The 14403-nt window shown below is 42.2% G+C and overlaps 1 protein-coding gene across 1 annotated transcript; it reads left to right on the top strand.

Annotated features, from left to right (window-relative positions):
• The first annotated feature begins 4631 nt into the window (after window positions 1–4631).
• On the top strand, window positions 4632–14402 carry POLG2 (DNA polymerase gamma 2, accessory subunit). The gene is made up of 8 exons (XM_063121481.1): window positions 4632–5352; window positions 7064–7184; window positions 7336–7441; window positions 9274–9447; window positions 10136–10276; window positions 10612–10692; window positions 12905–13005; window positions 14211–14402. The coding sequence occupies exons 1-8, from the start codon at window positions 4632–4634 to the stop codon at window positions 14374–14376; spliced, it is 1611 nt and encodes a 536-aa protein (XP_062977551.1). The 3' UTR covers window positions 14377–14402.
• The last annotated feature ends 1 nt before the right edge of the window (window position 14403 follows it).

Genomic DNA, 14403 nt, shown 5'->3' with positions numbered 1-14403 from the left:
AGAACTGCTATATAAGTAATTAATCTCAACAATTTATATTTTGGCCCTGAATTTTGTGTTCGCTCATTATAAAAAGTACTTGGCGTTTGCTTATAATTCTAGACAATAAAAGGAAATAATACCTGATCAAGTCCAGAATTCTATATAGCAAATTTTACATTGTTACTAATATGCAAGTTTAAAAATAACATCAAAATACAAAACTCTAGTGTGAAATTCCAATTGCCAGATCCATTTCAACCTTGCAGGATTGTTTAGTGGCATACAAATTAGTGGGTTAGTTGCTTCAGAGTAGAATCATGTTATTAAAATACTATAAAAATACTAATTTTCAGTGTTTAAAACTTTCTATTCTCCCACTGCTCTCACACAAACACCTGTCAGTGGGTTGGGCTGCATATACTAATTGCCATATGTAAAAAGCCCCTCCACTTACCAAATCTGAAATCCAAAAAGCAAAATAAAAGGCAGGGTTCTGAGAGCCTTGCAGTCTGCATAATTTGCTTAGAAAAACATAGCTTTCTCATTTTGACCTAGTGGCTCTGTTCCTGTTTCTTGGATTTCTGGTGTATTAAGAGTGCTTCAAATCACCCATAATAGGATTATTCTTATTCACTGGAACTTGAACATGGCTAACTCTCCATTTATAACAGGCTCAGTGGGTTTAATACAGCTTCCCTGAAAGCTCCACCTAAAGGAACTAGGTTATACCCATGATTTAGCAAATGTTGCATGATGGAAATTTCCGCTGGCCTGCTGATGAGTCAGAGTGACTGTGCCAAGCCAGAATATAATTGGTAGTACTGGCAAAGCCTTGCACTGGAAGGATGTGCTTTTAAATCGGTTTGCTGATGAGTAATCCATCTAGGGGACTAGGATATAGAAATGGGAACTTAAGAGATTTTAAAATTGTTGTCTTACAGTTCTCAGAACTAAATGTTCAGGTGTATGCAGTGCTAGTAGGGCTGTTTCCAGGATTGGAATCGACAAGCTTCAGACAAAACTACAGCTCTTCAGATGCTTTTCTGTGTAAAATGTGTAGCAAGCATTTAAACTGACCTAGAATGAATTTGTGTAGCTAAATGGTATATTCTGGCACTTATGTAGTAGTCTATAACTACTAAAGCCTTTTACTGGCTGTGCAGTCAAGCGGGAAGGGATGGGTAAGTGGACAGAGTGGCTGTTAGGCTGTCACAATTATCACCTCCATATTACAGATAGATTTTTTTTATAGTAGGTCTACATTTGCAATTGTGCATAAGGCTTAGAAAGTGAGGTAACCCAACTTTTCATTGCTCTGTGGGTACCAAAGGCAAAATTACACGGCATCTGGTGCTGCATTCTTGAATTCGTAGTGGACAGAAAACCCAGCCAAATCCAAATATGTTTGTTCTCCTTTAATCAACCTTGATACCTGCTGTTGTGCAATCCCAGAGGGTGTTTTTTTAAGTGTGAACAAACTGCACACTGAAAAAATAATTTCAAACTCCTGATTACCATCCCCTCCTGTCCATCACATCAACCACTTATCCCTTTCCTCTGACTTCCTACTGTCAAATATGTCACCATTTTCTCCATTCACAAAAAAGGGGGGGGGAACCTCCCCAAATACCTCCCTTTCAGCTCTTTCTTCCCTTTGCTTCTAAGCTGCAGCATGCTATCCTCTGTTGATGCCTTGACTTCCAACTCTAGTTTTGAGCCACTCTGGTTTGGGTTCTGTCTTCTGAAACAATCCTTGCTAATATTGCAAATCTCATTGTCAGATCCAATTATCTGTATTGCATGTTTTTACTTGACTTTTTTGCTGCCTTTGAATAGAGTTGATCATCCTTCTGAATTACGTTTCCACAACTCTTACTGGTCGCTTCATTCAGATTGCTTGCTCCACCTGGGGGGAGTGCTTCCTCTCTCTTTCTGTCTCTTGGTTGGAATCTCAATGTTCTATTCATCAGTCCCTGCTACTCTATACTCTTTGGGTGACCTTATCAAATTCTAGGCTTTCAGTACAACCTATATACTAATGATTTTTGCATGTAACCCAGATTTCTCTCCCTCAACTTTGCCATCTCTTCCTGCCTGTCTCATAGATCCACTTGTGTGTTGTATTGCTATCTTGGAAGTCAAGATGTCAAAGAGTGATGTGCAAGTCTTTTCTCCCAAGTCTTCCTCCCCATATGTTGACATCACAATTCATTCTATTGACAGGCTACACAATCTTAACCTTTACTATAATGCTACACAGTATGTGTTCTAGACTGGGGTGGGCAGAAGGTAGATCTGTGGGTGATTTGCAATAGATTACCAAGGATTTCTGACTCCCAATGGATTAACAACAGCAACAATATTCATTATTTATAATAAACAACCAAAAAACCCACACCTTTTTCCCCTTCTAAATTTGGCTGCTGAAATGGAATAAAGCTTGGGTCGGGCAGTGGAGCCAGAAGTGGATTTTGTGTGACTGGACAGTGAACTCTGTTCTGATGCTGAAAACATATTTCTGGGCTAAGCATGTGCTCAGAAATAACCCTTGTTCCTTAATTCTGATGGACCTCAGGGTTCTAATAAAAAATGAAGTGGATCCCACAAGTCTGAAATCTGCCCACTCCTTATATAGACAGAAGGCCAAAATAATTACATAACAGAATATGCAGCTATGGCAGATGAACTAATTTTGCTCACAATGCCATGTGTCTAACCACACAATCTTCTGTTTAATCAGAAGTTAAGTCCCATTGAGTTCAAAGGGGGGTTAACTCCCAAGTGAGGGAGAAGAGGATTGTAGCCAGAGGCTAAAGTACTATACACACTTAACCTGGGAGAAAGCCCCATTAAAAACAATGAGATTTCTAAGCAGTCATGCATAGGATTGCACCGTAAATCACCAGACATCACAGTCATGTTTCGGACTGTACAGGAAAAGGAATTCTACATAAACCAAAATGCAGGTTGCAGCAAAAGCTAAACCGCTACTTAAAACCCAAGCCATCGTTCAATTGTCCGTGCCTTGTCCACTCATTTGCATGCAAACCCATCATGTTTTTATCTCAAGAACAACATAAAATGGAGAAACTAGGGGGTGTAACCTTTCCCTCCCAAGCTTTGGCGATCATAGAGATAGAAATGTAGAATAGCACATAGCTTTAAATTTCCTGCTCCGAGTTGAAATTGCCATTTGCTGTTCAGAAACAGCACTGTAGGAGCCGCTCTATATTCGTATCTCTCCGCTTCTCAATTCCATTGGTTATGCGAAAAATCATCTCTTTTCTAAAGGTGGCCCGAGTTGTTTGTTGAAAAAAACAGACCTGTGGCACCTTAAAGACTAGTGGCTTTATTGCAGCATGAAGTGGACTCTGACCCACGAAAGCTCATTTGTTGTTTATGACATAAGTGATTCTTGTTTTTCCTAGCACTGTATAGCGAATTATGGCGATCATATATTCGATCACAGCGAATTAGACTTAGCCCTCATTCCACTTTTCGTTTGAATGTCGCATTAGTCTTATAAAGGGCATATTGCAAAATCTGTGGCTGACGTTGTGTGTTGTCTTATTCAACTCAAGTCGGCAATTGTTTTCTTTCCTGTCGAGCCTCTCTGGTTTGGGAGATTCCCGCGGTTTGTCAAAGTCCGCAAGTATCCAAGGGCAGTCCACTCCCGCACAGACATGTAAAGTATAGTTAGATTGAAGCATCACATTGTCTAGATGTGCTATTTCTTGGTTCTAATTGAGAAGCTAATTTTAAACATCCCCCAGAGCGAAAGTGGAAGCTGCATAAGCAAATCCACACAGCAGGTAGAGGATGTGTGTACGAGAGAGAGATTTAACGACAGCCCTGCTGGGTTTACTACAAAGGTGGGTCTCTGGTATGGACATCCAGTAAAAAAAACTCTTTTATTATAAAACAGCCCTCAGGTTACAACAATTATATTGCCTCCTCACGCTATCTCCTAGGCCAAATCCAGCACTCAATCCAGCCGCCTTCTCTCACTACACACCTCTAATGGAACAGTAAATCAGCTTAATCAAAGTTAGTTGATCAAAAGTTGAAGTTTTCAAAAACATTTTAAGTTGTAAACTGCAAGCCTATACTCACTGATTTGGGGTAAGCCCCGTTGAACAAAGCGGGACTTGTTTCTGCATAGACACGCCTAAGGATTGCACTGTAAAGTCGCATTCCTATGCATGTTTAGACAGAAAGTCCTACAACTCCCAGCATTCCCCAGCCGGCATAAACGAGTTGTAGGGCTTCCCCGCCCCTGTCTAAACATGCATTGGATTGAGCCCTAACTAACTTATACAAAATAAGACCTGGATAAGAACAGAGATTCCTTTTTGCTGGTACCATGGGGTGGGAGAAAGAGTTACTCGCTGTCCTAAAACCTCCGGGCGGGTGTGTGTTGATATCTATGGGCAGCTCCCACTTCCGCCTTGCGAAAGAAAAGAGCTCCATGAAGTGCCATTGAAACCGGAAACCAGCCAAGCGGTTCCGTCTACGCCAAACCGCGCGCGTCTACGGCGTGCGCTTCCCCTCCCTTCCGCATGTCTACCTTCCTCACGCTCGCCTGAGCAGCAGCGCATGCGCTATCCAATCCACCTCCTCTGCGAAGAGCGGTGTGTTTAATCTTCGAGATGCCGCCGGGAGGTTCTCCTCGCTCAAACGGCGGCATTTTCTCCTTCCTCTTCAGAGCCAGCAGCGGAGCGCGTGGCTCCGGCTGCTCCTTGTGCGGGAGGCACTTTGCACTCTCGGGGGTCCAAACGCTATCCCGAAGGGGGCGGCCGGAGAAGCAGAGGCCGCCGGTGGGAGTCCCTCGGGTGCCTACGGAAAACCCTGTGGGGGACCGGGGAGTGTGGTCGAGGCTTCACCGCGCACCTGCCGTTCCCCTGGTCGCCCAGCGGCGCCATTACGTGGCTTCTCCCAGCACCAGCAGTAATAGTAGTAGTATTGGAGAACAGCGCCATGGCGTCGCTGAAGCCCTCCTGGATATCTGTCAGAGGAGGCACTTCCTCCGAGGAGGAGGGGAAGAGGAGGCAGGGCAGTTCAGCTGGGACTCTTACCTGAAGGGGGACCACCCGGGCTTTGGGCCTCTGGGGGTGGACTTGAGGAAGAACCTCGCTGCTCAGTGGTGGGAGTCCGTGGTGGTGTTCAGGGAGCAAGTGGTGGGAGTGGAAGCCCTGGTCCATCATTCTTCAAATGCAGGGAGAAGGTCATCAGCGGAGGCCCTTCATATGGTGCAGCCCCGAGCCCTTTGCAAAGCCTTGGAGAATGGCGAGTTAACTGGTGAGCAGGTGTCCGCCAACCTGCAGAAGATGTTGGGGATGGCTGGGGTGCTGCGGAACAGTCTTCTGCATGGTAGGGTTTTTTACTTCTTTCGGAAAGTATATGCAGTCCCTTAATCATGTATGGGTTACTGTGCTCTACCTCTAAGGGAGGGAGTGGACAGGAGAATGCTAGATCCAGAGAGTATCTTGAACAGTGATTATGAAAACAAGCAGACCTGTTGTGTTGCATTTTATTGTTAAATATATCTTTTAGATCATATAGATGTTCAAATCATTTGCAGTAGGTCATCAAGGGTTTCAACTATTTAATTACAGCAGCTGCAAAATTATTTTACCCCAAGTTCACATGCACACCCTGCTCCACTACCCTAAATTTTACTACTGAAATGACAAGAATGTGTAATAAGAAATGGAATTATACATGGAAGAATTACAAGCTTCTTTCAGTTCTGGTACTCGGAAGAAAGTCCTGGGCTCAGAGCATTTAAATTATGGCTGCGTTCAGACAACACAATAGTCTGGTGGGTTAATAGTCAACTCCAGGGTTGATCATAGAGGGGGTACTCCCCACACAACCTGTTCCTACACAACTGTGGAGCGGTTTGGGCTGGTGTTAAGTGGACTAGTAGACAGACACAGCCCCCCTCAGCTCTCCTGGTGCTGTCCCAGCAGCCTCTGCGAGTTGTGCTGGCTGTAGCAGAGCAGCCAGCGCAGTTTTGGCCACTCTTGCCCAGGAACTCTATCCAGCTGAGGTAGGCTGAGTTTGGATGATACACTAATCAACAGGGAGGGAGGTAACAGGAACAGTGTGTCGTCTGAACTCAGCCATAGCCAACTCAACCCTACAAAATAGTCCACTGAGCCCGACAGACAACACGCTAACTAACGGTTGTGCAGACAGTCAACTCTGTGGAGCGTTGTTATCTCTGTTGGTTATTTTGAGGAAATGGTCAACTGTGGGGTGTTTTTTGCCTGACGGACAGCTCAATAACCAACTGTTGACTACTTAAACCACCATTGGTTAGTGTGTTGTCCAAACTGAGCCTATATGTCTTTTGCACCAGGCTCCAGTTGGTGATGAGTACTGTTAGAGAGAATAGATACCACAAGCCTGAAGTCTGCCCACCCCTCTCTTAGATAACCAGTGAGCTTCTGAATTCAACAGTGACACATTTCAAAGGAAAGTGTTGCTCCTGGTTAGCTATTAGAATAACTCCTGGTGGAATATGTTTTAGTGTTGTTGGCTTTATTGAATTGGTGTGGGGGAGCCAAATTTGCAACTGTAACAAATCCATTACTTTTTGGCTTGAAATTCCTTTGCCCCCCATTTCAAGCTTAGTAATTCTGTTGCTGGAATATGCAATTCTACGAATATAGCTAAAGTTCTGGTATCTAGAATGTGTGACCATTGAATTGTATAGCTATGTTATCACCCATTTCTATGTTATTATTTTTGGAATTTTCAGTATGATGAAGGCCTAAAGGTGTGTGATTATTAACTGTTCTCTAAAAATGCAGACAGGCACAACAGATTTTTTTAAACATAGCAGTAATGTGCAAGAGTAGACCATACTGTGTGTGGTGTAGTGTAAATAAGAAATTGTAATCATGAGGGTGTGAAAAGATATAGCGTGTAGCTATGTCACTACCTGATGTAGTTGCTAAATTTCACCCTCACCCTTTGTATGGATTCCCCCCATATTGTAGATTAATATTTAGATTAATCTACAATAACCCTAGACTTCCTATGAATAGTGAAGCCAAATTTTCTTTTTTGATAGGTGCCTTAGAGCATTATGTTGAGTGCCTGGAACTTGTAAACAAGAGACTACCTTTTGGGATCGCTCAAATAGGAGTATGTTTCCACCCAGTAACAAAAAATGAAAAAGAGAATGATATCAGGTACAGTAATATTAGGTTCCTATATTCTTTTTCATACAATACTTAGCCACAGGTTCTTATGTGCATGCTTATTCCATTTCTGGAAGAAAAATAATTTCTTGCATTTACTTGTGTTTTAAGTGTTAATTTGCTGGCCTCTTGCTGTTTAAAGAACAGGTGAAAGGACAATGGCTTCTCTAGTGTGGTACAGCTCTGCCAGAACTGCTGGACAGTGGCTTGACTATTGGTTACGTCAGCGGCTCCAGTGGTGGAGAAAGGTATTTGGTGTTGTTGTATCTACTTTACATGTTTTTAACGTATAAAGATGTTGGATTGTCTTTTGCAGCATCTGTTTGTGCTCTTGAGGAGGCTGCTGTCAGGGATAAAAGCAAGGTTAGCATTCTTAACAAATGTAGGTCAATGCCCTAAATATTAGTTTAATGGTGGGCAGATCTGCTTTTAACAATTCAGCCGTATTTTGGTTAGCAGTAATTTAATTAATATTAAAAGCCAACGGGAACCTTAATTCAGGCTTGCAAACAGCTTTGCGCCCCCTGTTGCAACTAAAAATTGCCTTTAGGTAATCAGACTCATGTAAACTGGAAAAGAGTTGATGTGGGGGTGTTCTGTCAATGCACTACAGAAAATCAACATTGACCCTGTTCAGACGACATGCTAAGCCATGGTGGTTAAGAATTTTGAGCTAAACTTTATGGCTTAGCGTGTCATGTGAACCATGGCTTAGTATGTTATGTGAACCATTCCTAACCATGGTGACTACATAACCACAGATTAAACATGCTCACTGACCATTTGCTGCAAAAGTGTTAGTGGCCTAACCATAGCTTTTAGCATGTTGTCTAAACAGGGCCAATATGTATGAGCAAGTGGCTGAGTAAAATATATTGTGGAATAGTAATTTTTGTAGTTTTATTTACAAGATTTCTGAGCACATCCTATTCCAGCAAAAAAGAAAGAGCTGCTCCTGCAGTCCTAAGTTTTTGTCTGATATTAGTCTAACTTAAGTCATTTCAATGGGTCTACTCTAAGTAGGATTAACATTAGATAACCCCCCCTTAGTTGGCAGTTTTATTTTCCATTGTACTGCATTGTGGTCCTTTCAATCTGTGTATGGTTTACACTAATGCTGATCATTTGTGACCTCAGTGAGTTCTGTTTCCTTCCACATTCCATGTTTGACGTGAGTGGAGGCCTGCATTTACGTTAATTTCTTGTGCTTTGAATTCTCACTCATATTAGTGAAACACAACTATTCATTGGACAACTACCGTCTTTTCCAGGTTTCTCCCACTCCATTGAAGACTGAGCATAGATATGTTGAGCTGCTAATGTTCTTTGAACTAGGGCAGATTGTGAGACTTATGACTGTACCACAGCACTGAAAGGCCAATTACAGCACAATTCTAAGCATGTTTACTTTGAAGTAAGGTTCCTATGTCCACTAATACCTACTTGAGTTAAATAGGCTTAGATTAACTAATGCTGACAATGTGTCATGCAGCTCAGCCATTCCTTGACATTAGATGGATTTGAGACACTAATCTGAAATTATATGCCATCATCTATGCTTTAAACACTCATCAGTCCTTTTCATCAGGAATGCAGCAGGGGATAAAGGGTTAAACACCACCTCCCTACTGAGATCCTGATAATTATTTCCAAGTGACTGCTGTTTGCATTTTTTAAAAAAGTGAACATTAAATGCAAAGATGCATTTAATGTCATGTCTTGTTTGGCCCTGAGATGCAGCAAATAAACAGATATTCCTTTCTCTCATCTGACTTTTTTCAATGAATGAATATGCAACTTCCTTTCAGAGTGAAAAGGCAGCCAATTCTCAGCTGTGTAGAGCAGTCCAGATGTTCCTGGGCTGCAGGTCCCATCATGCCTAGCCAGCATAGTTAATGGTGAGAGAGTATACAAGCTGCCCTCCAGCAACAACTAGAGGGCCCCATGTTCCCTGTCTCTGGTGCAGAGAATAAAATTAAATAATAAGGCACGTGCTTCTAGTCAGACCAGGGTTAACTATGATGTACCTGGCATATGCTTACTCTTTACACTCATAGATCCTTATATCACTTTTCTGTAGTTTGCAATAAGCCCATCCAACTTCAGCAGTAGCGATTATTATGATGAAGAAGGGAGAAGAGGAAGCAAACTGTTTTACACTTTTCCTTGGGGAAAGGAAATAATAGAGACTCTGCAGAATCTAGGAGATAACGAACTGTTACAACTGTATGCAAGAAGAGGATCAATATTACATGTAAGTTTCACTAAGTAGCTCATCATTTAACTAAACCAGATAGTTGCCTGGGGTGACAGTTTCATGGCTAAAAATGAATAAACAAGGCTGTTTTCAAAGTAGAGGTAATGGGTTAAGTCCAACATCATGCTGGCTGACCTCCCCTTGCTCCCCTTCCCTCCTGCAGCTCACCATATTTGTTCTGTAAGGGGAAGGGAAAATCCATTCTGCCTTTACTGTTTTGCTGATAGCTGAATAATTAAAGTTTAATTTCATGTTGCTGCTTTGCTTTTGGGCTGAAATTCATGCCCATCCCCTACTCACTGTGGGCCAGGCAGTGTTATCACAGAGGTAACAAATGGGAGGGCAGGGTGCACCTGAGTAGAGTCCCTCCCTGGAAACAAACAGATGAAATGCATAGGCCCTACTTCTGCTTCTCACACATTTCAGCTCTTTTAGAAACACTTTTAATTTATGTTTCCCACCTTTATTTTCTGTGAACACATTAAACTGAGTCTTCATGTTAAAGAATGGAAAGTTATCAGATTCCTCCTGTAGAATGCTAGCTTTGGGATAGGTGTCATTCTAATTACATTATTATTATTTTCAACACTTAATAGTCCTCTGGGCAGTTTACATTCTAATGCTGGAATGTAAGCACAATGTGTGTGTTTTGTTCCTAACTGCACATTTGGTTTTTCTCCTTCAGGGTCGAGATGGGAGGAAAAATGTTGTTCCTCATACCCTGTCTGTGAGTGGCAATCTGGACAATGGAGTGTTAGCGTATCTCTGTGATGGTATGCAGTTGGCTGAAAATGCCTTAACAAGGAAGAAAGCTCTGCAGAGAAAGGTGATCTGCCTCTTCAGCTCATATATGTGCAGGCCAGCTAAGAGGCTGAAGAATTAAAATACTGAGGGCCCCCTGTAATTAAGCATGAGGGCCACACTCCTATAGAGAGCTGAAAATCAATGTGTTTAATGGTGTGTGACTCTTCTGTTAGATTGTGTCTGGGATTGTGTCTCTTCTGCTCAAGACTTCATTGGCAATGCTGAGTCCTTGCCTTGAAGGCTCCATTTCCATGAGTTTAAAAATAAAAATGAAGTTTGCATGCCGTTAGTGTTTTTCTAGTTCTGGGAATATTCACTATTGCTTCTTGTTGTTGTTTTTGTAATGTTGTATTTCAGGTACTTAAGCTTCACCCTTGTTTGACACCAGTCAAAGTATCTTTGGATGTGGGGAGAGGCCCAACAATAGAATTGAGACAGGTGAGCTATGGAAGCAAGAACTTTTATTTCTACTCTGTGCAGCTGTTTGAATTGAGATAACAATGCCTTCAGTTCATTTGGATCAAACACTGTATCTGATCCTTTTGTCCTAGTTGTAATGAAAGGCACAAGTGTAACATTAGGCCAGAATCTACCATATGTCCTGAGGTTGTTTCCAATCATGATTTCACGGTAATAGGATAGATAGAGTTTCAAATATTACATTTCAATCCAGGGAAAGCAACTTCCTTACAAACAAGTTTCCCCCGTATATTCCTGTTTCGACAGGGCTCCCCACAAGCTGTTGTGCAGAGAAACAAAATCTCTGCTTGCTTTGTGTGCCTAGCATTGAAGGTGATGTCTATGCAAGTCTCCTTTACAACCAGGTCTCCTCTGGAAAAGGCTTTACTCTGGCACTATGAGGAGTTTCTATTGGTTATTAAGACGTGAGGAGTAGGAGAAGCAGGTTTCTTAGATTGAGTGGGCACACACACACACACACCCCATTTCCAGAAGGTGTCAGATGTAAGCGCCTCACGATAGATGACACAGGAGGGGAAAATAGGGTGCTTGTTTAGAGTCCCCTCACTGGCTATGAGAGGTTTCTGCTGTCAAACATCAATACAGTGGATGAGAATTGAGAGCACACAGTAGGCAATTAGCCACTGTTACGTTACCTTGAACTCTCATTTGCAGTTTTAGAGCAATAACACTGAGGATGTATGTGAAGTTCTTTCAGCATTTAACATGCATACTGATGCTTGGATTCTACCAGTCTCAAGACCCAGTCATACGCGCTGCAGGAGGAGCCCTACTCAGGTAGAATAGCTTATATTTTACATATGGGGCTAACACCGAGACTGCAGAACCTGAGACAGGGCCCTCACAAGCTCTTTCCCCCAAGCCCAGTTCACCTGAAAAGGCAAGTACCTCCTGCTCCACTATGCTTGCCCCAGAGCACAGGGAGCCCACAAGGCGGGAGACCACAGGAAGGTGGAGAAGTGCTAACGCTTAGCCAGAGGGATTGGCCTTTTAAAGGATTCACAGTCTTTGGGCAGCATGTGGAGCTTAAGGGAGTGGGGAGTAGACTGACTACAGCAGCCTTCCCTAACCTGGCACCCTCCAAATGTTTTGGATCCACTTCCCTTAGCTCCAGCCAGCATGGGCAATAGTCAGGAATGCTGGAGGTTCTGTTCCAAAATATTGGAGGGCACCAGGTTGGGAAAGGATAGCAAAGGAGTTTCATAAAGCCATGTTGTTGCAACCACCAGCCTGCCTTGCCACCTTGCCTTGCGGATACCTCCTATAGCCAGATCAGAATATGTTCCTTTCTTGTGATCCCCGTCCTTCTGATGACTCCACCCAGTTTGCGACATTCTAGCAGAACAGTTGACCTGGTGCAGTATTCTGCCCGTGTATCTGGGCAGTTACACCAATTTATCCATTGCGGTGGTATATCTGGGATTCTGCTGGTGTAGCAGGGCTTTCACGCTGTGGCATCTCAGCTGGCAGGTCTCAAATACAGGATTGCTCTGAGACTCTGTTCACCAATACCGTATTTCTTCGATTCTAAGACACCATTGATTGTAAGACGCGCACTAATTTCAGTACCACCAACAGAAAAAAAGCTTTGATTCTAAGAAATAATAAACACACCCGCGATTCTAAGATGCACCCCATTTTTAGAGATGTTTATATGGGGGGAAAAAGTGCGTCTTAGAATCGAAGAAATACGGTAGTTACTGTAGGAAGAACTATATGCAGCATCATACTGCAATATATAGAGATTGTTTCTGAGAATTGTAAGCCTGATTTAAGGGCAGCCAGTGGAAGAAAACTCCTAACAGATGAAAACATAGGACACAAACCAGTGTAAAATTCTTGAGTGAGCACCATTGCAGCAGATTCCAGGAAACGTTGCAGTGTGAAGAAACTTCAGCAAACTGATGGTCCGAGGGCTGAATGTGAATTGCAAATGAAATAATGGGGGGGCGGGAATCTTCATCAGTTCCTGACTTTTGCCAAAATACAAGATAGTCAAATATATTCGAGAGGAGTGAATGGACAAGACATTTGTAATATTAAGGAATTTCTCTTTCTCCTTTCTGCACCCCAACTAAGTGTCTTAAATGTTTATACCTCATTAATGCTGACAATAAACCCACTTTATACAGATTTGTTTCAAGCAAGTGACAATGTTTTCCTTTCAAAGGTGTGTCAGGAATTGTTCAAAGAGTTGTTAGAAAATGGGATTTCTGTTTGGCCTGGATATCTTGAAACCATGCAGTCATCATTGGAGCAACTGTATACAAAGTAAGGAGGAAAAAAGGGCTATGTTACGAAATTCATTTAGAAACTGAGTTTTAGGAGCTATGGTTTTCTGAAAATATAAGTGCATTGTCAAGTGGAAGAATGTCTTATTACCAAATTAACCTTAATATACCAATATAATTGATTATTGCATTGACTTGTCAAATTGTGTTCGGATACTTTAGTTTCTTACAATTATTCAAGTTTCACTTGCCTTCTGAAAATTATTGGGACTGCTTTTAGCAAAAGTCCCAGTTTTAGATTACTTTAGATCAATTGCAAACTTTGCACTGGATGTTCATATTTCAACACACCCTTTCCCAACAACAGGTTGTAGTCCTAAATCATTTTATGGCTGCTGTGCTAGTTCACCAGCTGGTCTAGCCCTCTGTTGCTGTTGTCAATTGAGGACACAGCAGATGTAATAATACTGTGGCTGTGCTTGTGCGCTCTCTGCCCTGACCTTAAAAGGTCAGGGATAGCATAGTAGTCACCCATGGGAGAAGAACAGGATAGTAAATTATGGCAGGGAAAGAAATGGCCTGGTGCAGTTTGCCATTCATTTTGGAAGCAAACTGCAATTCTGGACTTCCTTTAGTTGTTCCAGTATGTAGGTTAGTTTCATTCAAAATGTCAGCCTTGGGTTAAGTATGTTAATGAAGATCCTGGAAACCACCCCAGTACAGTAGGTGTAGGATTCCGAGCCCTCCCACACAGAAGAATCAGAATAGTACAGTTGGAAGGGGCCTTAAGGCCATTGAGTCCAACCCCCAATAGTGAGGCAACAGACTCGCTGTACAATCCACAAACTCTTTTATTAAGCTTATTCTTTAATTCTAACTACCCTATTTCTACGATTCTGACACACTTTTCCCCCCACATAAACATCTCTAAAAATGGGGTGTGTCTTAGAATCGTGGGTGTGTCTTAGGGTTTTTTTATCTGTTGGTGGTACTGAAATTAAGGTGCGTCTTACAATCGATGGTATCTTACAATTGAAGAAATACGGGTATATATGTCTTTGACACCAAGCTCTAGTTGGTGGATCTTGAGGTTCTAGTAAAAATCAAAGTAAATTCTGCAAGCCAGAAGTCTACCCACCACTGATGTAATAGATTACTGAAGCCTTCCTTCCTAATATAAAGGTCGAGTTCTATTACTGCATATACCAGAATAGAAGCTCCACACTCTTGTTCCTTTGTTTACAGGTATGATGAAATGAGTGTCCTTTTCACAATCTTGGTCAGTGATGCCACATTAGAGAATGGCGTGGTCCAGTTGAGAAGCAGAGACACCAGCATGAAAGAAATGATGCATATATCTAGATTAAAGGACTTTTTAACCAAGTATATTTCAGCAGCTAAAAATGTCTGAGCTACAATAAAGACAATTTTCTATCAT

The sequence above is a fragment of the Elgaria multicarinata genome, chromosome 3 (assembly GCF_023053635.1).
Source record: "Elgaria multicarinata webbii isolate HBS135686 ecotype San Diego chromosome 3, rElgMul1.1.pri, whole genome shotgun sequence".
Classification (NCBI taxonomy): domain Eukaryota; kingdom Metazoa; phylum Chordata; class Lepidosauria; order Squamata; family Anguidae; genus Elgaria; species Elgaria multicarinata.
The sequence above is the reverse complement of the archived record's forward strand: the minus strand, read 5'-3'. Positions and strand labels throughout refer to the sequence as shown.

Bases quoted from the DNA above. Each gene is read 5' to 3' on its own strand.
- POLG2 (XM_063121481.1), top strand. From the start codon at position 4,632: ATGCCGCCGGGAGGTTCTCCTCGCTCAAACGGCGGCATTTTCTCCTTC. The intron at 9,448-10,135 runs GTAAGTTTCACT...TTTCTCCTTCAG, and splicing joins GAAGAGGATCAATATTACAT to GGTCGAGATGGGAGGAAAAA. The intron at 13,006-14,210 runs GTAAGGAGGAAA...CTTTGTTTACAG, and splicing joins TTGGAGCAACTGTATACAAA to GTATGATGAAATGAGTGTCC.